The 26,758-nt window shown below is 49.8% G+C and overlaps 1 protein-coding gene across 3 annotated transcripts in view; it reads right to left on the reverse strand.

Moving 5' to 3' along the window:
• TMEM255B (transmembrane protein 255B) overlaps positions 1 to 16,893 on the reverse strand; it is a 51,483-nt gene extending 34,590 nt beyond the window's left edge. For all 3 annotated transcript variants that reach the window (XM_055244392.2, XM_055244393.2, XM_055244391.2), the window contains exons 1-3: positions 16,806 to 16,893; positions 8,435 to 8,577; positions 5,540 to 5,602 (exon numbers count right to left, since the gene is read on the reverse strand). In XM_055244392.2, the coding sequence (XP_055100367.1) occupies positions 5,540 to 5,602; positions 8,435 to 8,577; positions 16,806 to 16,851 (252 nt within the window). In that variant the 5' untranslated portion in view covers positions 16,852 to 16,893. The remainder of the gene's footprint in view (positions 1 to 5,539; positions 5,603 to 8,434; positions 8,578 to 16,805) is intronic.
• Between the last annotated feature and the right edge of the window lie 9,865 nt (positions 16,894 to 26,758).

Raw genomic sequence — 26,758 nt, forward strand, 5'->3', positions numbered from 1 at the left:
TGGTGTGTGGTATATGTGGTGTGTATTGTGTGGTGTGTGTCATTTGTGTGTTGTGTGGTGTGTGTGTCATGTGTGTTGTGTGTAGTCTGTGTTGTGTGTGTGTGGTGTGTGGCATGCATGTGTTTTGTACTGTGTGGAGCGTGTCATGTGTGTGTCTGTGCGTGTGCACGTATGTGGGGCACAGGAGAATCACCAGTTAACACTGTTTTATGCCCTTCCCTTTCCCATCCCTGTGGGACCTGTGGGACTGTGCCAGGTTACAGAGCTCTTCCTGAAATAAATGATTCATATGTCTGTTTGGGTGAGGAGCAAACAGTAACTCATTCAGCAGTGGAAAAATATCTAAAGCTGATGTGATTTGGGGCATTCTTCAGATGTCACCGGAGACTAACATGATAATGGGTAGGGATAATGGTGAAGCCATTCCTAATGATCAGATTCCATCCCTTAAGTGAACAGAGTGAAATCTTTGTAAATGAAATGATGCCATGTCTGGCATTTGCTTCTAAACAACATGGGAAGAGAAGAAGCAGGTGGGGGGTGAACAGGACAAGTGATGGAGTTGGGTGGGGGGCACAGAGGGTTCATTATGTGATTTTCTCCACCCTTGTATGTGCTTAAAGTTTTCTATGGTAAAAATGTAAAATAAAAATAAATCGAGAAAAAAGTGTTCATGTGTATCTGGATGCACTGGAAATACACTCATTCCCTCTCTAGCTGACATTGACAGCCTGCCTTGCTGCCTTTTGAAATAACTTGAATGTTCTGACATCTATGCACTTAAAACCAGTGTATAACAATGGCCACTATTTTCTCAAAACCTGTCATGAACAAGACATTCTCATGTGCATTGGCTCAAATGTTCCCAGCCACCATACAGATGAAGAAACTGAGGCTGAAATTCTTCAGTAAGTTTCCTAGGATCACACAGCACTCACGGACAGCCAGGTTCCACCTACCACAAGTATTAAATTAATGTGAGATTGTGAAATAGGGGTTCACCATACAATATCAGCCCAGAAGAATGCCTCTCCTGAAAAGGCAGAAATGAGCTTGCACAGGCATCACAGATAACCCCTCAGAGGCTCTGGTCTGGGGCATCCAGGCGCCCTCCTCACCCAGGTGAGGGAACCCTGTGGACTGGTGAACACCACACGGTTCTGGCAGTGGCCGTCACTCTTGGGTCTTTATCCTGTCATTCCAGTACCCATGTGATTTTACCAAAGCCATAGAAATGGTCCCCCTGCATCCAGATTGGAAGGGAAGAAGCAAAAGTGTTTCTATTTGACATGCTCTAGTAGATAAAAAATCCTGAGAAATCCATTTTTTAAAGAACTACTAGAACAAAGAAATGAGTTCCACAGGGTTGCAGATATTAGATCAACATACAAAGTCAATTGTATTTCTAAACACTTGCAATGGACAACCCAGAAGTTAAATTAAGAAAACAATTCCACTCAAAATAGCCTCAAAAAGAATACAGTACCTAAGAATAAATTTAATTTGGTAAGTACTTCATTTGATAAACACTGAAGAATAAGTAAATTTGATACAAAACTTACACTCTAAAAACTACAAAACATTGTTTTTAAAAACTAAAGAAGGTCTAAATAACTGGGAAAGCATTCCATGTTCATGGATTGGGATACTTAACATTAAGATGCTAACACTCTCCACACTGAGCTACAGATTCAACACATCCCTACCAGAATCCTAGCTGGCTTCCTTGTAGAAACTGACCAGTTGATTCTAAAATTCATATGGAATTGCAAGGGATTCAGAATTGCCAAAGCAATCCTGAAAAAGAACAAAGCTGGAAGACTCATAAGCTGTTATTTCAAACTTACTCTAAAGCTACAGTAATCAAGACTGTGGTACCAGCACAAGCAAAGACATATAGATTAAAAGAATAGAATTAAAAATCCACAAATAAATCATATATCTATGGCCAATTAATTTTCAACAAGGGTGCCAAGACCATTCAATGAGAAAAGAACAGTCTTTTCAGCAAATGGTGCTTGGACAACTGGATGTCCACAAATGCATGAACATGGGTCCCTACCTCACACCATGAAGAAAGTTAACTCAAGGTGGATCATGGAACCAGATGGCAGACTTAAAATTATAATAACCCCTACCTCATACCATACACAAAAGTTAACTCAAAGTGGATCACAGACCCAGATGGAAGAATTAAAACTATAAAACTCTTCTAGAAAAATCTAGGGGTAAATCTTCATGTCCTTAGATTTGCAAAACATTCTTAGATATGACACCAAAAGCATGAACAACAAAAGAAAAAATAAATTAGAGTTCATCAAAATTAAAAACTTTTGTGCCTCAAAGGACACCATTAAGAAAGTGAAAAGGCAATGTACAGAATGTGAGGAAATATTTGCAAATCACATATCTGAGAAGGGACTTGTATCAATACATAAATGACTCTGATGACTCAACAGGACAAGGCAGCCCAATGTAAAAATGAGCAAAGGAAATGAACAGACATTTCTCCAAGAACATATGCAAATGGCCAATAGGCACATGAAGAGATGCTCGACATCACTAATCATCAGGGAAATGCAATCAAAACCACGATGAGATACCACTTAACACACATTAGATGGCTAGAATCAAACAGTCAGATAGTGACAAGTGCTGGTGAGGGAGTGGAGAAACTGGAACCCTCATGCCTGTCTGTGGGAATGTAATATGGGGCAGCCCCTTTGGAAAACAGTCTGGCAGTTCCTCAAATGATTAAACAGCATTACTGTATGACCCAGCAATTCCACTCCTAGGTACATGCCCAAAAGAAATGAAAATGCATTTTCACACAGAAACCTATGTACAAATGTTCATAGCAGCATTATTCACAACAGCCAAAGGGTGTAAACAGCTATAATGTCCATCAACTGGCATATGGATAAGTGTGGCCCATCCATACAGTGGATCATTATTATCATTGTTATTATTATAATTATTTGAGACAGAGTCTTGCTCTGTCAACCCAGGCTGGAGTGCAATGGCTCAATCTCGGCTCACCGCAACCTCTGCCTCCCAGGTTCAAGTGATTCTCCTGCCTCAGCCTCTTGAGTAGCTGGGATTATAGGCATGTGCCACCACGCCCGGCTAATTTTGTATTTTTAGTAGAGACGGGATTTCACCATGTTGGTCAGGCTGGTCTTGAACTCCTGAACTCGTGATCCGCCCACCTTGGCCTCCCAAAGTGCTAGGATTACAGGCGTGAGCAACCATGTCCGGCCCATATAGTGGATTATTATTCAGCCATAGAAAGCAAGGAAATTCGGAGGAAGCTTAAAGACACAATGCGCAGTGCCAGACACCAGACACAGAGACCGCGTATAACACGTTACTCCCTCCACACGCAAGCCCAGACACCAGACACAGAGACCGCGCATAACATGTTACTCCCTCCACACACAAGCCCAGACACTAGACACAGAGACCGCACATAACACGTTACCCCCTCCACACACAAGCCCAGAGTAGGAATCTACAGAGACAGGAAATTGATTCCTGGTTGCTTAGGCTGGGTAGGAGGGTGCTAAGAGAAGGGTGTGGGTTTCTTGCTGAGGTGATTCATGTTTTAACACTGACTGTGCTGATGGTTCACATATCTGCGAACACACTAAAAACCATTGAATTGTGTGCTTTAAATGGGTGAGTTATATGGAATGTGGACTATATCCCATTAAAGCCATTATTTTAAAAGGAAAGAAAAACAGACCCACACTGTCCACCCATCCTGTGCATCGCCAGAGCCCAGCTTCACACCCAGCTTCTGCGTCTTTGGGGAAATCTTAGGGAAAAGCCTTCAGCAGGCCTTCCATCCTCAGGCCCACCCAACTCCCTGCAGGCACCAAGCAGCCTCAGACTCTGAAGAGATGCTGTCTAGAGACCATCATGGGGCATGCTGGCTCCCAAAGGTGGCCTGTTTCCAACACCATTCTGCAGACTGGTGTGTGTGAGGCCTTTGCCCACCCTGGTCAGCTGTGACGCCCACCCTCAGGAGCCAACAACAGGGGGTGGGTGGGAGAGGAAATGCCGGGCCCATCTCTCCACCTCTTTGCAACTGCTAGCCAAGAACGGCACTTCACCCTGCAGTGCACGCTGTGTCTAATATGCAGAGCAGAACACTCTGCTCTACCAGAATCCCAGTGTCTTTGCAGCCACCCTCCAACCCTCCAGGGACCTCTCACCCTCACACGATCAGGCTCCATCTGCCCAAGGATCAGTTTCCTGGGCAGCAGTGGGAGTTTGCTGGGTCCCATGCAGGGTGATATGGTTTGGCTGTGTCCTCACCCAAATCTCATCTTGAATCCTTATGTTGTGGGAGGGACCTGGTGAGAGGCAATTGAATCATGGGGGCAGGTCTTTCCCGTGCTGTTCTCATGATAGTAAGTCTCACAAGATCTGATGGTTATTACAAGGGGGAGTTTCACTGCACAGGCTCTGTCTTTGCCTGCTGCCATCCACATAAGACAGGACTTGCTCCTCGTTACCTTCCGCCGTGATGGTGAGGCTTCCCCAGCCACGTGGAACTGTGAGTCCAGTTAAACCTCTTTCTTTTGTAAACTACCCAGTCTTGGGCATGTCTTTATCAGCAGCGTGAAAACAGACTAACACACAGGGTTCCGAGGGCACACACCGCGGCCCAGCCATCTCACCCTCCCTCTCGGCCTGGGAACTGGGAACAGGCAGGGGTTGGGGGCCCGACACAGGTCATTTGCACACTGGATGATACAGTAACATGAGAGCCGGTGCAGGGAAGGGCGAGAACTCCAGCCTGCTCTGAGGCAACAACTGGGAGATGAGGCAGAAATGGCCCAACCACCTCCCCTCTAAACCCTGCTCTTAAAATTCAACCCTGGCTGCCACCGTGAACTGACAAAATTAGCCAGTATTTGTTTTTAAAGTTACAGTCCCGAAAACAGTGCATCAACAAAACAGACTTCCAGCTGAACCTGATCGCTGTTGCCGCGCATACAGCCACGAACGTCACGGACAGGCAGTGTCTAGATTTCACTCTGCATTGCTGCTGTGTGAACCGGGGGCTCCCTCCTGGTTTTATGTCTTTGCCTCTCCTCTTAGTCTGGGCAAGATAAACATTAACCAAACTCAGACGAAAAACAAGACTCTAGAGCCATTGGTTCAAAAGGAAGAGAGGCTTATGCACATGTTTTTGCCTGAACTTTAGACACTAGGACTTAATTTAATTTGCCACCCCCATCCCAAACCTCATGCATTCTCTGAGCTTCCCAGGCCTCACCGTTGGTGGTTGCACACCAGCAACCCAGGGCCATGCTCACTTAGACTAAGGTGTGAATGGCACTCGCTGGACCCTGTATCCAGGACTGTGCAGGCCACAGCCCGGGAACCTCAGAGCTGGTCCGTAGACACCAATGTGCTGGGGAGGCGGGGCTGCCTCTTCTCAGAGCCCCAGCGCAGCTGTACCGTCCCCTGACGAGGGGCTCATGCTCCCCACCACCCCACGTTTGAAAGAAGCAACGTACTTTCTTACCATTTGCCTTCTATTCTCCACCAAGTTGATGCCAATAATTCCTAAGAAAGATCCGAAGCCGAGCTAAAACCAAAGGAAGAACCAGAGAGAAACACTCATTAATGTGCCTGGAAGCTTAACACTGACATTTAAAGCAAATAATCCCTCCCTCAAAGGCATTTTATCCAGGGACGAAGGCCAGACATCCCCACCTCAAGAACCTCAACCACTGAGCAGCAGGTGCGTCTGCTGGCGTTGGGCGGGCGTCTCTGCAACGTCACCCGTCCTGTCTTCTCTGCTCAGAGGTTTTTAATGATGCGTCTGTTTGGCTTGTGACTCCGGGGTAAGAGAAGTTTCCGTTCCTCCCCCAGAGACAACATCTTTTCAGGGACCCGGGGCCACCAAGCACCACCATCTGCCCCGTCTTCTCTGGGCCTGAGATGCCCCTGAGCATGGCTCCTGGGTACGGTATTAGGGAACTACAGCCGTGTTTCAAAAGAAGGGTTGCCAGGCACCAGGGCCACCTGTGACACCTGCTCAAGATGGCCTAACTGTGGCTGCTGCTTCGGGAGAGTGAGCAGGGCAGGCTGTTAGCGGGGAGGTGCCAGGTGTGGGGAAAGGGCGCCTGGGCCAGGCACAGAGGGGGCCTCCGGGCTGCGGCACAGGCCACCAGGGGTCCGGCGGAGCACCCTTGCTCCACAGGAAGCCCCAGCTCTGGGCAGAAAATGATGCCGGGATGTCAGGAAATAGACGTGGAACTGTGCTGTCTTAGAACAGAGGCCAGTGGCCGGGCATCTGCACCCTCCACCCAGGGCCCGTCCTGGCAGGTGACACCCACCTGGCAGAGGAATTTTTAAAATCAGTGTGAAGAATATGCATTTCAGCAACACCCACCGAAAATCTGGCTCAGAGCAGCCAGCAAAAGTGCCTCCCGCAGACAACGTGGAGCTGCCGACGATCGTGCCGAGGCCTAAGAGAGAGGTGCGCCGGGCCGGTCACACTTCCCCGTGAGTGTCGGTTGGAAGGGGTGGCCCGCCCGGCACAGCCTTGGAGTTCCTGGGGCCGTGGTGTCAAGTTTAATGCACTGGAAACCGGACTTCTTTATGTAAAAAGTTTTGCCTTTTCTGTAATTGTGTCTGTGCGTCTGTGGTGATAGACACGTACACATGTGGCTTTCACCAGTGGTTTGAGAATTCTGCAGGGATAACAGGAATATTTCTTCACGTGCTGAGCTTCAAAATACTGCAGTTCAACTCCACAGTTCAAAAATATCAAAATTTCACTTCGATATACATGTATTAAAATACATCTCTTTCACTATGTTTTATTTTTTGGGGATTTGAAAAAAAAAAAAAAAAAAAAAAACCTTTCTTGAAAATGTTGAGATGTTTTCATGTTCTGGCCGCTTCTTCTGAGATCAGCTTTTTAAGCTTCTACATTGGCATAAAGTCTCCACAGAAGTGACTCAGCCACGTTTCCTGCTGCTTTTATTTGTCGTCTCCCTAGTTTGCTTTCAGAACTGTCTGTGCTAAAGGTCATTTCAATCTGGTCAGCACAGCATTAATTCATCGCCCAGAAAGTAGATTCTTTACAGAGCATAGCTCCAGCGTTAGCCATTGATGGTTTTGATTATGTTATTTTGAGGGAGCTCTTAAATAAGCTTGAGAACAAACCAAAAAAAACCAACCACTCAAGGTTGATCTTGATATTTTGCAAATCACTTGGGGGTTCCTCCTCGCAGCTGCTTGCCCTCTGGGCTCCCCTTTCTGCCCAGGAAGCAGAAAAGCCCCTCACATGAGGCCAGGGTCCCCACACCACTGGCCTCTTGCAATTTTACTGATAAAGCTTTTTCTGCACAGATACTATTTGTATATGTTTATTCATAAACGATACACAGGTAGATAGCGTAGATGTCTAAGGCACACCTTAAGATATAAACAAAGGAAAATAGAAAGGTGAAATGAACAATATTTTTAAAATATTTCTAAATACTGAGTGCCAAAATCTTTCATCTTTGCTGATTGTCATTAATATTATTACCAATCTTGGTAGTACTTTAGGTGAGAGTAATGAGATTGAAGAAGCCACATTTTAAAATCTTGCTTTAGCACTTTATGACATAGCAGCTGGGCTCTGGGGCATGTGAAGGGCATCGCAGCTGATCCAAGCCATTCCGACAGGGGCTCACTGTGCAGAATGCAGGCACTTAGGAGAATTTTTTTACTAACGACAGAGGATGTAATTTCATAGTTCAGAAAACCTTGATACTTTTGAATCTGGGTGACCAATTCTTGCCAATTAGGTTACCATCAATTTACCTCGCCGCCTTACTGTCCAAAATCTAGCCTGACAGGTGGATGAGGTCAGCACCACCACCTTCTGGCCATTCCCACGCGATCACATCACTAATACGATCTTTGACCCATGGCTTCTTGGCAGCAATCGTTTAAAGTTACTTTCCCCTTCCATGGGCTATGGTGCTCGACCTGGTCCCTCAGGGTAAAATCCTTCCAGGACGCTGGGGGAGGCTCTGTCCGGCCTTTTTGGACATCCTGGGCTCCTGGACCCTCCTCCACCCTGGACATTTCCTGTCACCAGGCTCTGGCCCCCCTCCTGCCCTCTGGTCACCCTGTGACCACGTCGGGCCAACCCAGACAATGGAGGGCACCTGGCCCTATTTTAAGATCAACTTGGAGCTCAACCTGAATTCCCCTCTGCCTTGGACCTGCCGCTGTCCCAGGTCCTGGGGATTGGGATGTACATGTCTGTGGGGGCCGTAACCCTGCCGACCACAAGCACCAATCGAAGCCTGCCCACCTTCAGCCCCAGCCCTGTGAGCTGGCGTGGACTCCACCCTGAGAGAGCCACACACCACCCTGCCCTCCCCGGCCCAGGCTGCCCGCTCGGCGCACTCACAATGATCCCTGGGTAGTAGCCCCCCACGGTCACATTCTCCGTCCTGGTGGTGGCAGCCAGCCCGACGGTCACTATGAGGACAGACACCAGCAGCAGAGACCCCACAAACCAGAGCGACGTCTTCTTCCTCCTCGAAAGCCCTTCTGTGGGTAGGAAGGTGAGGACCTGTCAGTGAGGGCTCAGGCTCGGGAGGGCGTCAGCCTGGCAGGCTGTGGGCCATGCTCCGTTACCCAGGGCTCCTGGGATGCACTATCCCCACCTGCCTCCAGGCCCACCTCAGGGGACCACCCCCAACCTCCATTAGATAACAGAATAAAATCTCTGGACCATAAGCCACTATACTGGATAGCCTGGTATTTGCGGCCAGACCTAATTCTAACTGTCACAGAACTCAAGAAAGCAAACTAGAAAGGACTGCTTCCCATTGGCTGCCTCTTCCTCTATCTGACTTTCTCCCCTTGGTGTCCCCAGGAGGACGGAAGCATCTTTTGTTTACTGTTTCATCATCACCATTCGCTCGCAGACACACCCTCTCTACCCACCTATCACAGCCTCACCCACAGGGGGACGGGGCTGCCACCAGGGGAGGGGCAGGGATAAAGGAACGCACACAATAGCCGTCCAGCTGTGCCATCTGTTTTGCTTTATTTTTTGAAAACTGAATCATCTTGATCCCTGTGTGACTCCAAAAAAAATATGGGATTTAAAAAACCACGGTAAGGTCTTCCTACTCCAAGAGTTTGAAAATCAACATTTGTGTGTGTGCACATGTGTAAGTGCGTGTGTGCAGGGAAAGCAGACCGCACACCGGAGAGCCGCCGGCAGCGAGGACGGCCTTGCAGACATTGCCCACACCCTAGAAGGTCCGCATCTGAAGATTTACGCTTCTGCAATCCCGTCAGCAGAGCTCAATGGCAAGGCAAGGTTATCGCGCCCAAGGAAGGGATTGTTACGTCCTCAGAAATGAGTTTCACAAAACTATAAATCAATGTGCAGATGCAGAATTGCTCTGCTGATCTGAGAGAGTCGTTTTTATCCAGCTGACCCAGCAAGGGCGTGGCCTTGGTCACGGCCTTCCTTCAAGGCCCTCTTGGACTCAGCACAGCCACCAGCACAGCCACCCTGCCTGCCTCTTGACCCTTGCAAAGATACACTTGTCCCAAGAATCTCATCCTAAATCGCTTTTTACCTTCCACCTTGGAGGGGACCAGATCACTCCATTCGCTAATGTAATAAACCATCGGCTCCCACCAGCCAGCCAGGCTGCCCCCGTCTCAGACCCGCTGCACCGAGGCGGCCAGTGGCACTGTCTTTGGTGTTACACTCCAGGCCGCAGGCGGTGGTTTCAGCCTCTCCCTGGTTGCCCCATCTCCTGCCTCCTTAGAGGCAGGCTTGTTCCGGCATCCACAGGGCCTTTGCACCTGCTGTCTCCCAGCTAGACACTCCCAGCACTCCCTGAAGGCCTCTCTTAAGTGTTGCTGCTGCATAGATACACTGAGCATAGTAGCCCCTACTCACCCCTGTGCTCTCCACAGCCACCCCCTCACCCCTGCCCCTGCAGAGCGTCCTCGCGTGTGAGAGGCAGAGCGGACGCCAGACAGAGGCAAACGCTGCAGGCATTGGAAAAGGCCAAGTTCAGTGGAGAAAACTTAAGCAGGGCTGGGGACAGGGTGCTCAGGATGCGTCACCCACAGGCAGGGGCGGAGGGCAGAGCCTTCCCTGGAGGGCCTGGCGATGGCACAGTGCACCCCTCAGCCCAGCACCCCCGGTGTGGAGTGAGGCCCTCCTTCTGAAAGCCACCCTCCTGAGACACCAGAGGCTGCAGCCCGGTGCGGGCCAGGGAGCAATCCCCACACCCAGCCTCAGGAGCACGCCGTGGGGTGCAAGGTCCCTGCAGCCAGGGCCACACCTGTGCCCTCCGGGTCCCCAAGGCAGCTTCTGCAGGGGTCACGCTGAATAAGCCTAGAGGGGTGACAAGCAGGTGGGTGCAGGGACGGGCACAGCACCAGGAGCCCCAAGGCCATGCTGGTGGCCCAGGACCTGGCGCCTACACATCCATCACCCAGTATCTGTTAAAGTCATGCTCCCCCAGCCCCACCCCGTGCCCCCGTGTCCCACGCCCCCGTCCCATCCCAGGCCACGCCTGCCTTCCCGTGTGCGTGGAGCACGTTCTTTCTTGTCCTTGGATGGGGAGCACACTCCCCTCAAGTGAGTGAGGCCCAGGCACCCGACACCTGCCCTGCATGAGGGGAAGGCGCTGCACCTGCCAGCTGGAATGCACGGCCCGAGGCCTCCTCCAGCTCCACCTCTCAGTCCCTTGCTTCTCAGCTTCAGGCTTCCTTCCTCCTCTCCACGTCTAACTCGCACAGTTCTTCCCCATGTCTCTCGCGGTATTTCTGAACTAAAAGCCAGCCCTCGTTGGGCTGGAAAAGGTTAGGAAGATGATAATGACATTCTTACAAGGAGAAGGAAGACAGTGGGTCTATGTTGGAAAGTGTGATTTTTATGCTGCTCACAAGAGCAAAGTGATTTTTTATAGAACACTCATAAAGTGCTGAAAAATGCAAAAGGGAAAATAAAATTCACGTAACCCAAATTAACAAGTAGGTATAAAATCTTATGGTCTTTTTTCAATGCACTATGTACTTTTTAAAACATTTTTTCTTAAATTAGGACCACAATGCTTTATAGTAATTTTTTCACTGAAATCTTGCAATTTGTTAAAAACCTGAAAGGTTATATGTTCATGGTCATTTGCCCGAGAGACAGGAGTGACGGCAACAGATCCGGGGTCTCTGTCGGGAAGTCGAGGTGGGAAACGGCAAAGCCACGCTGGGAGCAAGTGGCCAACAGGAAGGCAGGCACCTCCCGTGGGTGAAACTCCGTTCTGGCTGATTCATTCTAGAGAGGTAGGTAAACTTTTTAAAAATGGACATAAAATTTAAAAATATATGCAATTCCACATTTTGGAAGTTAATGAAACTGCTATTGTGGAATTATACAAAATAATCATATTAATGATAATAATACCATCTAGGGATTGGGCAGCGTGTTGATTTTCAGAGCAGCCTAACTTCCTTATCTCATTTGATCATCACCAGAGGCTCCAGGTCGCCCTCACCAGCCTCCATGTAACACCTGCCAACGCAGACAAATGCCAGGTGCCTTCAACTCACACAATTCCCGCTTCGGCCTTTCCTGCTTTTCCTCAGGCTCCCATTCCAATCTTTTGACTGTTTAAATGTATTTTAAGAGCAATACAATTTCTAAAACTAAATTTTAGGGGACTAAGTATTTGAGAAAATTATCAGACAAATGCTCTCCTTCTCAAAGGATTTTGTTGTGTGATTTTTCTTAATTAAATGCACTGCATACGTATAATATTATGCTCAAAATAACTAACCAGATGACTCAGCATCTGCTTCGACCCACAGGTAGAACCTTCCATGGGGCTCCTATCCCATCCTCCTGTGGGCGTCCGTCTGTCAGGACCCCTGTGACTGGATTCTGGTTCTTAAAGCTGGAAGCTCTGTTCGGTTCCTTGGCATGAAGAGTGGGGGCCCAGCAAGACCCACTGGGCTAACTGCCCTTGTCAAGTCAATCAGTAACATGCTGACTTGTTAATTACTATGCAAAGAGTTAGACACATCTTCTCTGAAACCACATAAATCCTCCTACAAACCATTTTCAACCTAATTTTGCTATGTTTACCTCTCTTTCCTGAGTCTAACTTCCCCTTCCATCTGCTACAAAATAAAAAGCAGACGGTATGAGCCACCCTTTTATCAGCATTTCTATCACAGATTTCTAGATTAATACAAGTCTAGAAAGACAGCAGAACTTACACGGGGCACTGGGAGCAATGGTTGGGAATCATCCCATTCAATTACACAATGGTGATATTTTGACTCCAGATATAATAGAGATAACAAAAAGAAAGACTCCCAACCTTAAATATATTTTATAAATACATGACACAGCATAAAAATGAGCCAAAAAATAAACTCAAGAAAAGAAGGTGGGATATCTTTATAATTAGCATAAGAGATAAGCATTTTAAGGTCAGATTTTCAAGAGAAAGGGGCTTTCACTTAGAAGAAAGATAACTAAAATCACCTGAATAATTTCCTTGGTTTTTCCTGTCCTGGAAATACTGTTAGTATGTGCAGTGTGAAAATTTTTTTTTTTTTTTTTTTTTTTTTTTTTGTTGAGACAGAGTCTCGCTCTGTCGCCCGGCTGGAGTGCAGTGGCGCAATCTCGGCTCACTGCAAGTTCCGCCTCCCGGGTTCACGCCATTCTCCTGCCTCAGCCTCCGAGTAGCTGGGACTACAGGCGCCCGCCACCGCGCCCGGCTAATTTTTTGTATTTTTTAGTAGAGACGGGGTTTCACCGTGGTCTCGATCTCCTGACCTCGTGATCCGCCCGCCTCGGCCTCCCAAAGTGCTGGGATTACAAGCGTGAGCCACCGCGCCCGGCCCAGTGTGAAAATTAAAGTGCTCCTAAGTGCCCCAACTATTAATTAAAATATCTACCAATAGGTTTCTATTGCAGAAGCAGCTTACAGGGACTGGACCCAAACCATTCTGGGTCTGTCCAGACCCACTGTGTGGTCTTGGGTGGCCATTTAATCTCCCTGAGCCTGGGAGAAGAGAATCCTGTGAGAGCCAAGAGCTCTGTCTCTCTTGTTGGTCGCCGGTTCCCGGGGCTCAGATGAGGACACAGACACATCTCCTGGCATGGAATGAATGAAGGCACTTCAGTCTCCTGATCTGACATAGACACATCTCCTGGCATGGAATGAATGAAGGCACTTCAGTCTCCTGACCTGACACAGACACATCTCCTGGCATGGAATGAATGAAGGCACTTCAGTCTCCTGACCTGACATAGACACATCTCCTGGCATGGAATGAATGAAGGCACTTCAGTCTCCTGATCTGACATAGACACATCTCCTGGCATGGAATGAATGAAGGCACTTCAGTCTCCTGATCTGACATAGACACATCTCCTGGCATGGAATGAATGAAGGCACCTCAGTCTCCTGACCTGACATAGACACATCTCCTGGCATGGAATGAATGAAGGCACTTCAGTCTCCTGATCTGACATAGACACATCTCCTGGCATGGAATGAATGAAGGCACTTCAGTCTCCTGATCTGACATAGACACATCTCCTGGCATGGAATGAATGAAGGCACTTCAGTCTCCTGACCTGACATAGACACATCTCCTGGCATGGAATGAATGAAGGCACTTCAGTCTCCTGATCTGACACAGACACATCTCCTACTATGGAATGAATGAAGGCACTTCAGTCTCCTGACCTGACACAGACACATCTCCTGGCATGGAATGAATGAAGGCACTTCAGTCTCCTGACCTGACACAGACACATCTCCTGGCATGGAATGAATGAAGGCACTTCAGTCTCCTGATCTGACACAGACACATCTCCTACTATGGAATGAATGAAGGCACTTCAGTCTCCTGACCTGACACAGACACATCTCCTGGCATGGAATGAATGAAGGCACTTCAGTCTCCTGATCTGACACAGACACATCTCCTGGCATGGAATGAATGAAGGCACTTCAGTCTCCTGACCTGACATAGACACATCTCCTGGCATGGAATGAATGAAGGCACTTCAGTCTCCTGATCTGACACAGACACATCTCCTGGTATGGAATGAATGAAGGCACTTCAGTCTCCTGACCTGACACAGACACATCTCCTGGTATGGAATGAATGAAGGCACTTCAGTCTCCTGATCTGACACAGACACATCTCCTACTATGGAATGAATGAAGGCATTTCAGTCTCCTGACCTGTAGGATGGAAATCATAAGAACCACCTGCTTACCCACCTCTTGAGATTGTGATAAGCATCCAGTGAGACATGATACGTGGGCTCTCATATAGGTTTTTGTAAATGTAACGCATATGCTAATCATCAGGGTAGTGTTAACTTTAAGATGGCATAGCAGTTATTCTTTTTTTTTTTTTTTTTTTTTTGAGACAGAGTCTTGCTCTGTCGCCCAGGCTGGAATGCAGTGGCACGATCTCGGCTCACTGCAAGCTCTACCTCCCGGGTTCACGCCATTCTCCTGCCTCAGCCTCCTGAGTGGCTGGGACTACAGGCACCTATCACCACGCCCAGCTAATTTTTTTTTTTTGTATTTTTTTAGTAGAGACGGGGTTTCACCGTGTTAGCCAGGATGGTCTCAATCTCCTGACCTCGTGATCCGCCCGCCTCAGCCTCCCAAAGTGCTGGAATTACAGGCTTGAGCCACCGCGCCCAGCCCTCATAGCAGTTATTCTTAACCAGCATTTCCCCCACTGGAGCTGCAAGGAGGAGTTCTGAGATGTGAAGCTGAATGGGCCAACAGCTACCTCTCTGCTATCATGAGCGCTGATTTTTCTAATTCTAGTCTTCCCCAGGTGCAGCCCATGTAGGATATCTCAGAATATCACCCTGTCACTCCCCACCAGCCCCCAGTTCTCCCACCCGACCTGCTCTCCCCTTCCTGGCTCCTACCCCCAGCCTTAGCTGGAGGAGCTGAACCACAGGAGCCTGTGCCCACGCCTGGTCCGACCTGGAAGACATGCAAGCCTGGAGGTCAGGCTCTCCCTGCCCCTCAGACCCACTTCTTCTACTCCACAGAGCCAGGAAGGGGAATGTCACAAAGCATGGGAGGTGGAACCGCTTGGAAGGGTTCCAAGATCCGGCCTTCCTGCCAGCAGGGCCTGGAACGCCCAAAAAGAAGAGTGAGTTCCATTTAATCATGTGGGCACACCAGTCATGGTGTCCAAGTAATAATCCCAGGCAAAACTGTAATCACTCAGCCGTCAATTCCTCTTTTGTCCTGATTTTACACATGCCCAGGGTAGTGAACAAAGAAGGGCAAAGCAGAAAAACCCATAATCCTACCCCCAGGTACCCCAAAGCAGAAAGACCATAACCCACCCCCAGACACCCCAAAGCAGAAAGACCATAATCCACTCCCAGGTACCCCAAAGCAGAAAGACCATAACCTACCCCCAGACACCCCAAAGCAGAAAAACCATAATCCACCCCCAGGTACCCCAAAGCAGAAAGACCATAACCCACCCCCAGACACACCAATGCTTCATACATTTTAGTAAAAAACCAGCTCCAAACAAAAAGACCCATAACCCTACCCCAGATACACCAATGTTTCCTATACTAAAAAGACCAGCTCCAAGTATTATGTTTTAAGGTTTAAAGTTCTTTGTCAGAAGAAAATCTAAGTCAGATGCTAATTTTAAACATCAAGGCATTCTAATAATGATAAAACTAACAAATAATAATAATAGTTATCATTATTAAACACTAATAGACTAATCCACATTAATACATTTGACCATAGAGAGTTTTACTTTAGAGAGTGGAAGGTATATAGTGGTTTCTTTTAGAAAGAACTCAAATTCTTGATTATTTTAAGTAACAGTAACTCGTCTGGTTTCTAGAGACTTCCGAAAGATGCCGCAGTAAAAGGGTTGTGAGGTTAATCCCCAGAAGTTTGTGTTGTATTATTTCTGAGGGAGCGGCAGAGCCCCCTAGACACCACCCCATCCCTCCCTCCAGCCGTCAGAGCTTCACTTTCTAGGGAACTCTGTTTCTCTTTTGTTTTGAAATCTGCCCAGCCCTCTCCCCCTCAGGAAAACACCGGGCATCCTTCCAGTCCTGGCCACTTCCCAGCAGAGTCCCCGAGCCCGGCTTGCGAACTTGTGAACACGCAACAGGTTTCCTGTTTTCCCAGCCTGTGCCTGGCTCGGAGGCTGCAGCGGGCTTGATCTGGGAAGTGGGAGAATTGGAGATTCCGTGAACACACGGGAGAAACACGAGAGAGGGGCGAGCTGAAACCAAGCAACACTGACCAGTTCTGTGAGCGCCTCTGCACGTTCAAACAGGAAAAGGCTACCTGGCTCTTCCAAACGAAGTTTTCCCGGAAAATTGTGTAGGGTGGAATAAACGGAAGAGATGGGGAAGGAGCGCACTTTGGGGCACCTGTTCCTCATAATAAAACATAACAGGGAGAGAGAGGCAAAGAGGAACGGACACAGAGTCAGAGAAAGGCAAAGACCAAGGAGGCAGCGACAGAAGAGAGAGACACACACAGAGAATGAATGAACGAACGCACCGGCGAACGCCCTACCCCAGTGCGAAGTGCAAAGTGTTCCAAAGACAGAGCTCGAAGGAGGCGGAGGGACCAGACCCCGGGCCGCGTCTCTGCACAGGTTCTGCCCGGGCCGGCCGGGGACCTGCACTCCCAGCCCCGGGGTCCCCACGCTCCCCGTAGGAGCCGAGAGGAGCCCCGAGGAGCCCCCAGCCCCGCGCTCACCTGCAGGGTCCAGCAGGCCCAGGGGCCCCGGCACCGGCGGCTGCATCCCGAGGCCCCACCCGGCTCTCCCGGGGCCACAGCCACAGTCCCGCCGCCAGGAGCCGCCCTCGCGGCACCGCCCCTTCCCCGCCCCCTGCACCTCCCCGCGCTCCGCCCGCCTCGCGCCCTTCCTCGCTCTCCTCTCTCTTCTCGCCGGTTTCTTCTCCTCCCTCCCCTGCTGCCCTCGCTCCCCCTTCTCCCCTCCACACCCTCCTGGAAATCAGGACGCCGCGGCCAGGAGTGGAAGGAAGCCAGACCCCAGATGGAAGGTGCCTGGAGAGGACCCTGCGGACTCGGGGTCCGAGCCCGGCCTGGGACGGTGACCCCGGGCCTCCAGCCGCTGGCGCCACGCTCAGCCCTTGGCAGTACTGCTGGGTGGGTCACCACGGGTTCGCCTCCCCATTGGCCGGTGATGGAGCTCCTTGGGGCTGCAGGGCCAGCCAGCCCTTGATCTCTGGGTTCAGAGCGTGGCACATGGTGTTACAACCCAGTCTGAGAGGAATGAGTAAATGAGAAACAAACGCATCCAGCACCTCACTCAGCAGCCCTGAGGCAGGGCTGACAGGCCTTCCCAAGGCCTGCGTTTTTGTGTCCACAGCACTGAAGTTGTTCTGAGTAAAATCTGCTGCTGGAAAGAAGGGCAAGGAAACACGGGGCCAGAAATGGTGCCTCGTACAGCAGCAGGAAAAAATAAAGATCCTTCTAAATGTATTTTTAACATCTTTGAGTCAAGGACATCAGTGGTCCCATCACAAAACAAGATGCTTGAACGATCAATAAACTCAGACCCTGGAATTAGGGGAACACTGTGGGAACAAGAGGATGCGTTTCACCCTCATCCTATCAGAAAACCCCAACGGTCAAACAACGGTCAAACAACTTAAAAGAGTGTTAATGAAAACGTGGGAATCTGCATTCACCGCGGGGATCACACGTGGTGCCACCACTTTGAAAACAACCTTTAGGAAAATTGAAGCCGTAGATGACAAGCCAGCAATATTCTCTTTCTAGATATACCCAAGAACACAAACATAGATCTGCTCCTTAGAGCCAGGAGCCATGGTTCTCAACCCTGGCTGTCATTAAAGTCATCCAGGAATGTCTTTAAAAGAAAAAACATTACTGCAGCCCTGAATGCAGACCAGATCAACTGAACCAGAATTTCTGGGAACAAACTAATAGCTAAGAATTCCCTAGTCATTCTAATAGGCCATCCACTGTGAGAGAGAAACTACCACAAGAAGTATGCATGTACAAGAAGATGCGTACAGAATATTCTTCACAACACTGCGTGTCCAAAGCACCAGACACACCCTGAATATCCAACACGGGGAGAAGTGATAAAGAAATGGGCATATACAACAAAATACCACATAGCAGTTAAAATAAATGAGAGCTACAAGGACCGATGCGGATAAATGCCAAAAACAGAACGTGGAGCAAAAATGCAAGTGCAGAGTACGGCAGCGAGTACAACAGAGAGTACGGCAGCGAGTACGACAGCGAGTATGGTACCATTTATATAAAGTTTTAAACCATGAAAATGAACACTGTTCACTCAGTGAGCCTCTCAAAACTTACTAAACATCCACAATATACCAGACACTATTCCAGGTACTTGGGATGTATCAATGAGCAACGTAGACAAGGATCTTGGTGGGGAAGAGAGGCCATGAGTAATAATACAATAAACAAGAAAAATGCACAGCATGTCAGAGGGCAACATGCTATGGAATACACACATATACACATACACACATGCAGACATACACACATGCACACATACATGCATATATATGTGCACACATACATACACATATATGCATGCACACACATGCATACACACATGTATGTATACATACATGCACATCCATACACATGCACATACACACATATATACACACATGCACATGCATACATACACACGTGCATATATACACATGCATACATACATATACACATGCATACATACGTACACACATGCATGCATACATACGCACACATACATGCATACTCACATGCACATACATATGCACATGCACACATGCATACATGCACAATGCACGTATACATACACACATGCATGCATACATGCACATATACATACACGCATATGCATACACGCATACATGCATACATACATGCACATGCATACTTATGCATACACACATACATATACACACATACACACTTATACATACACACACACATACACACATACATACATACACAGCCAGGTAATGCAAGCCACAGAAAAAGGAAAGAGGGGTAAAGAAACAAAATAGAAAGTATAGTGTGGGAGAGGGAGTGAGCTGTGGTTTTTAAATAGTGAAAAGAGAGCTTGTTGAGAGGTGATGTTGAAGACCAAGCTTGAGGGCATGGAGGTGGTTGCTCACCCAGACATCTGGGGCAGAGGGTCCGGGAAAAAGGAACCTCCTTGCAAAGGCCCTGGGGTGGAGCCATCCAGGCCCATGGGGAGCAGCATGCAGATCAGGGTGCCAGAGGCTTGTGGGGACCAGGTGGAGGACATCAGGGATGAGCTGCAGGGCCTCTGGCCTTTGCTCCGAGTGATGTGGGGGTTATTGGAGGGTCCCACATATAGGATTACTGGAGAGTAGTTGTAGGGTAGCAGAATGGAAGCCGAGAAACTGGTTATAGGATATGATGAAACAGTAGGAGGTGATTACACGGACACCATGAGTCATGTGTGCAGATACATGGACACTGTGAGTCATGTGTGCAGATACAAGGGCACCTTGAGTCATGTGTGGAGGTACACGGGCACCTTGAGTCATGTGTGCAGATACACGGACACCGTGAGTCATGTGTGCAGATACACTGACACCGTGAGTCATGTGTGCAGATACACAGGTACCATGAGTCTCATGTGTGCAGATACACTGACACCGTGAGTCATATGTGCAGATACACTGACACCGTGAGTCATATGTGCAGATACACTGACACCGTGAGTCATGTGTGCAGATACACTGACACCGTGAGTCATGTGTGCAGATACATGGACACCGTGAGTCGTGTGCAGATATACGGACACCGTGAGTCATGTGTGCAGATACACTGACACCGTGAGTCATGTGTGCAGATACACAGGCACCATGAGTCTCATGTGTGCAGATACACTGACACCGTGAGTCATGTGTGCAGATACACAGACACCGTGAGTCATGTGTGCAGATACAAGGGCACCTTGAGTCATGTGTGGAGGTACACGGGCACCTGGAGTCATGTGTGCAGATACACGGACACCGTGAGTCATGTGTGCAGATACACGGGCACGGTGAATCTCATGTGTACAGATACACAGACACCGTGAGTCATGTGTGCAGATACACGGACACCGGGAGTCATGTGTGTAGCTGCATGGATACCACGTAAGTAAAGTAGAAGAACATGCCGGGGGAGAGTGCATGCTTCATCCAGAACTGTGATTCTCTGGGTGGACAAGCTGAACAGCTTTGGAACTATGTCTAGGGGCTTAAACTCTATTTGTGAAACCTTCTTTCTTTAAAAAAGTTAAAAGACTTGAAAAAAAGGGGGAATGTTGAGATATCATTAAGGCTAGATGGTGTGGACAGGGATGTTATATTATTCTCTATACTTTTTTGGATGTTTAGAATAGATGATTACTTTTTTGTAACTTTTTATTTTTATGTATTTTCAAACCTAAAGGTGGGTTGCAGGGATAGTTCAAGGTTTGTTTGCAGTCTGTCACGTTTTTGTTTATGAGACATGCTCTGGCTCTGTGGCCCAGGCTGGAGTGCAGTGGCGTGATCATAGCTTACTGCAGTCTCCATCTCCCAGGCTAAAGCGATCCTCCCACCTCAGCCTCCCAAGTAGCTGGGACCACAGGCGTGTGCCACCACACCCAGCTAAGGTTTATGCTTTTTGTAGTGATGGGGTTTCCTCATGTTGCCCAGGCTGATGTCAAAACCCTGGGCTCAAGTGATCTACCCGTCTCAGCCTCCCAAAGTCCTGGGATTACAGGCGAGAGCTACTGTGCCCGGCCAGTCTGTTACATTTTAAAAATTAAACGGACAAAAGGAAAAGAAAAGGAGGAAAGAGGTGCCTGCTCGGCTCTGCAGGCCGAGTCCCACCCTGAGCCACCGGGGCGCCCAACCTCTTCCACCCCTGAGAGCAGCCCAGGGATTTCCATGTTTGTCTCATTCCACCAGGCTCAGGGAGTGCCTTTTTAAAGAGGAGAAAAAGTGCCTGCCCGGCGTGGGGAATGTGCAGGGGCCAACTGGAGCACAACCAACTCAGAACTACTTCAGGGGCTCCCTGAGCAGGCCCCACCTGCCTCCTCTCCCCAGGCCTGCACCTCGGAAGTGGCTGGAACCCACAGCCAGCACCTGTCCTTTCTTCCCGCCAGCACCGCCTTCCTCCTCTACTCACTCAGAGATAACGGGGGTCCCCGTGACTGGTTCGTCCTCCCCTCACCCCTAACTCTCCGCGGTCCTCAGATCTCTAACCCATTCCTGCAACATCCAGTGAGGTAGGAAAGCAACAGTGCTGGCTCCGAGGGCCAGGGTCAGGGCCAGGGGCTGGCTCCCACACAGTCCTGTCCTGAGCACTGTCCAGGCCCAGAGCAGGGCTGGGCTTGGCGCTGGGCTGTAGAAGCACAGGAGTGATCACTGCCCTGGGGCCCTGATGGAGCTCAGAGGCTGGTGGAGAAGAGACAGAAAGACTGAGCCCTCCCAGGTGATGCCACTGTATTAAGCTCAACGCCAAGAGGCAGCGGGAGGTGTCGCAGGGAGGGCTCCCGCAAGGAGCGACACACAGAGCTAAGAGGTGGAGGGCAGGGAGCCAGGCCACTCAGGCCCTTCCTGGAGGATCAGATAAATGTATTATCTCCGAGCAAGCTCCGGGAAACAGGAGACAGGCTGGGTGCTGGCTTGATGGGGGCAGTGGATGGGGTTACCCAAGATACGCTGCGACCTGTGAGCATCCGGGAAGGGGTTCAGGCTTGGGAGGAGTCCAGGAGACAGAAGTCATAGGATTGCCAATCTTTACAGTGGGACAGGTCCTTGGAGGTCGTTCCGGTTACTACAACAGTGGGACAAATGACCCCATAACTCAGTGGCTTAAAAAAACCACATTTATTAAGTTGGAGTTGAAATTCTGGCAAGGCTTGGAATGGACACCCTGCCTCTGCTCTACTCAGGGTTAGCTAGGGTGGCTCCCAGGACTGGCGCGTGGCTGACTGTGGCTGTGCCTGTAACCTCTCCAGGTGACGTGGGCTTCCTCACGACATGGGGGCTGGACTCCCAGGAACGTCGGGCAAAAGAGAAAGCCGGGTGGAGTCTGTGGCACCTTCTGCAACCCAGCCTCAGCTTCACGCTGTGTCACCTCTGCCGCCTTCTCTTCAGCAGCCCAGTGACAAAATTCAAAGGAAGAAGGAAGAGGCTCTCCCTGTGGGTGGAAAATAGAAAGGTGATGTGGTCATTTGGGGAAAATAGAATTTGCCACAGGGATCACTGTGTCAGGACAGGACCCTCACTACAGGGAGGCTGGAAGGTGAACAAGCGATAATAAAGATAACGAACCTTTTCCTCTTACTTCAGCAGATATTTAGCAGCTATTTGGGCAGCTTGGAATGGGAACTGCTGAAGTCTTCCTAGACCACAGGTAATGAGGGGTGGCGTGGAGAAGGCAGCCGAGCCAGGCAGGAAGATTATCCTGGGATCCACAATGTGTGCATCGGAGGAACCCAGAGAGAATAGAAGCTGCCAGAAAAATGCAAGGAAACCTAGAAACTCGGAGAGCACAAACGAATCAGTTTTTATTGTGTGAATTTTCACTAAATATCCTATAATGAATATTCGTCATAAGAAAAACAGTCATTTTTAATGTCATGATTTCCTGGAAATATAGAAAGAAAGAAAAACAGAAAAAAGGCACAACTCCCCCCAAGCACAGCAGCAGAGTCTTGGTGGTGGGCGTTCCCCTGCCACACCCGGGGATGCTCCTGCTTCAGGAGTTCACTTGGCTCAGTTACGGCAGCAGGTTCTGATGCTGCAGAGCTCAGAGCAGAAAGGCTAAGGATGCCTGCTCAGAGCCCCTACTGTGTGTGTGCATGTCTGTGTGTCCACATGTGTATGTGTGGGTGTGTGGGCAGGGCTGTGTGTGCATGACTGCACATATGTGGGTGGGTGCACATGACTGTGTGAGTACCTGTGTATGTGTGGGTGGGTGCGCCTGATTGTGTGTGTGTGCGTGTGTGTGTCTCACACCAGATTGGTTCTGCTCAGGTGCTCTGCATCATTTCTGCAATCTGATTTCTCCAAGTCTGAAAGGTCGAATGTGCACCATCAACAGCACTGAGAGCCTCTTAGAAAGGCAAAGTCTCCCCAGATCGGATGCACTCCCAGCTTCCATGCCTGGAATTAGCGTATTTCCTGCAACCCCAGGCCGGGCAGAGCTAGGCAAAGTCACCCAGGATCTGGAGTTGCCAGAATGCAACTTCAGCCACTGACATCATCATCATGGCCAAGAACTGCCCTCTTCAGACCACATAAAAAATCCCCCAAATAAATTTCCTAGGAAGAAGTAAGTTCATTGTACCTAAGTTTGGAGGTGACCAGTCCTAACTGGTAACTGAATTCCTTGTGATGTCTTACAAATCCTTTGCTTTCTAATTCCATAAATTATTTGTGATTTTCCCCGGAGATCTTCTGAGAATTTCCTTTAGAGAGCATTTGACTCGGAAGCCGTCGGCATCAGATCAGCCCAGGACACTTCAATGGTGAATTGTGTGATAAGCAACAAAATCTCAGTAAAGCTAAAATCTCAGTAAAGCTAAAACATCAGCACAGAAAAGACTTTAAAGAAACTGCCTCCTCAGCCACAGAGCCGGCACAGCGGGAAAGAACCCGCTTCCTCAGCCACAGAGCCGGCACAACTGGAAAGCAACTCCCGGAGCTGAAAAGCAATGGGTTTGCAAAGAGTGGGAAAACACACAAAAGGCGGGTCATGCAAAACGTCCTCCCGTGTCTGTAAATGGCAGTTGCCGGCCTCGATGTCCAGATGCACCGGGGAGTCTGGCCATGCCAAGGGAGAGACCAGAGTGGGTGACCAGCGCAGCATTCACATCCGGTGGCTCTGGCCCCCTAGACACTCCCCACCGAAGCCTGGGGCAGAGGAGAAACCTCGTGCCTGCACACAGAAGGCGTCTCCACAAGGAGCCGTCTCTACAGCGTGACTGTGGAAACTAGGCTTTGGGACCCTGGGACCAGCACCAGGAATGCCAGACCTGGTTCTCCGAGGCTGTGACATTCCTCCCACGTCTGCCACTAGGGGCCACGCAAGGGAGCTGAGACACGGGAGTTACAGAGCGCTCAGCTTCCCCACAAGAACTGGCTCTGGTAAGAGCAGCTGGCATCAAGGAGGAGGATTCACGTGTGCACACGCCACTCAGAGACACAGACATATGCACACTCAGACATGCACAAACACATGCACACACATGCACACACACACACCACACAGAGACACAGACATACCCATGCACACACATGCACACACACATGCACTCACCATAAAGACATGCCCATGCACACACAGAGACACACACATGCACACGTGTACACATGCACACATACATGCACACATGTACTCACACAGCACACAGACATGCACTCACACACATGCACACACAAACATGCACATACACATGTGCATATACATGCACACACGCAGATACGCATGCATGTACATGCACACACATACACACCAGTCATGCAGTCACATGCACACACAAACACATGCACATACACACATGTGTACATACATGCACACGCAGATATGCACACATGTGCATGCACACACATGCACGTGTGTACACATGCTAACACATGCGCACATGTACACACACAACAGAGACAGACATGCACTCACACGCATGTACACAGACACACCCAAACATGCACATACACATGTGCACATACATGCATGCACTCACAGATATGCACACATGCAAACATGCATGCACACATGTGTACACACCACACAGAGACACAGACATGCACTCACATACACATGCACACACAGACACAAACACATGGACATACATATATGCACACACACATGCACACACACGCAGTCACACACGTACACACACAGACAAGCACACACCACACAGTGCACAAACATGCACACACAGACACACAAACACATGCACACACACATGCACATGCATTCACACCACACACAGACATGCACATGCATACATGTACACACAGGCATGCACACACACGTACACAGAGACACACACATTCACAAACACATAAACGCTTGTGTGCGGAGACAACTTTCTGCATTCATTGAGCGTGAGTTTTGTTCATGAAAACCCACTGGCCCCCCTTGCTCCTTGAATGGGTCTTTTACCTGTGCATGATTTTGAGGCATCACACGCTGGTCATGTGGAGGATTATTCGGAAGCTGTCACTCTCACAGTTCGAGAAACAAGTTTTCAAAAATTCCTTGTCACTTGAAAGCTCAACATTCTATTGTCGGTGCCAGATACTCTCAGCTGTTTTCCTTGCAGGGATGGGCTTACTTGTTTGTTTCCAGGAAAACACCCAAGCCTGGGTATGCAGTGCTGTTCGCTGTTTGTTCCATGGAAACTGGTGTTGCAAGAATAAAGGAGCTCGGTTCGGCTTGGCTGCCAGACGCTCACGTAGCACGCACAAAGCACTGTGCGCAGACCTCCATCTCCATCACAAGGAACGTCACTGCCGAATGCTGCTGGCGATGGTGGTGAGAAGCCTCAAGAGCTCAAAGCCGCCTTGATCCGGGCCCAGGCACCAGCAGGTGCCCCGCCATCAGCCCTCTACCATTGCTGCGAATGTCAACACAGAGAAAAAGGCAAGGGGCCCGAGATGACTATGCTGGTCTTGGAGACCCCCCTGAAAACACCACAAGGACCACACGTGGAGAACTGCTGTTCTGTGGAACAAATGATGCCAACGCTTCAACAGATGCATGGCCCGAAGAGTCTGGGCAGATAAACAAGGTGCCGGACACGGCCCTGCTGGGTCCTGTTTCAAACAAGCCAGACATAAATAGACGTGTGGAGACCCTGGGAAAACCTCCAGGAGCACTTAGGGGCTGGAGGGAGGCACAAGGGCCTGCGCCTGGGAGCCGTGCTCTGCCCACTCCACCCCACGACCCTCGAAGGAAGCACCTCACGGGGGCCCCCAGGGGTGCAGGGAGTCAGCCGCCCTGTTCCTGGGTGAGCGGGGCCCCTGGGGCACAGACCTGCACAGACCTGGTGGGGAGAGGCCACTCCAGCCTCTGGGCTGTCTTAAGGGTGAGGCCTGAAGTGGCTCTTCCCACAGTCTGAGCAAGGGCTCGGTCCCACCAGCAGCTACATAGCCCAGGGCATGGAAGCCCTTGATGGCATACATGGGGCTCAACTCCCCAAAGCCAACCCCATTGTGGGGTCAGCACAGCTGCAGAGAGTACCCACGCCAGCCACAGCCCTCCCCGAGGAGCGTGGTGCTGGGGACAGTGAGCGGGTGTGTCAACCTGTGAGGGGCGCCTGAGGCCAGCATGAGGGCAGGCGAGGCGGCCGTGGCTCATGGCTGCTCGGTCTGCAGGACTGTGCCCAGGTGTAGGCTCAGCCTCCCAGCCCCGCGGCAAAGACCCACAGTGCCCCTGCCCTGTGGCAAGACCCTCACCCCCACACATGTCCCCAGACACCTCCTGGGGCAACAGTGCTGCCATGAGGACCTCTGAGATGAAGGCACCGGCTCCACTGAGGCCTGTGTAGTTCCCGCCACCTGCCCCCATGCCCTTCCTCCTCCACCCGCCCTGTGCTCCGGAGTGGCCCGGAGCCTGCCCCGTGGGCGCCCACAGAGTCAGGCACCAGCAGGAGATGAAGGGGCAGAGGAAGG

This window comes from Symphalangus syndactylus, chromosome 15 (genome assembly GCF_028878055.3).
Source record: "Symphalangus syndactylus isolate Jambi chromosome 15, NHGRI_mSymSyn1-v2.1_pri, whole genome shotgun sequence".
In the NCBI taxonomy this organism is placed as follows: Eukaryota; Metazoa; Chordata; class Mammalia; order Primates; family Hylobatidae; genus Symphalangus; species Symphalangus syndactylus.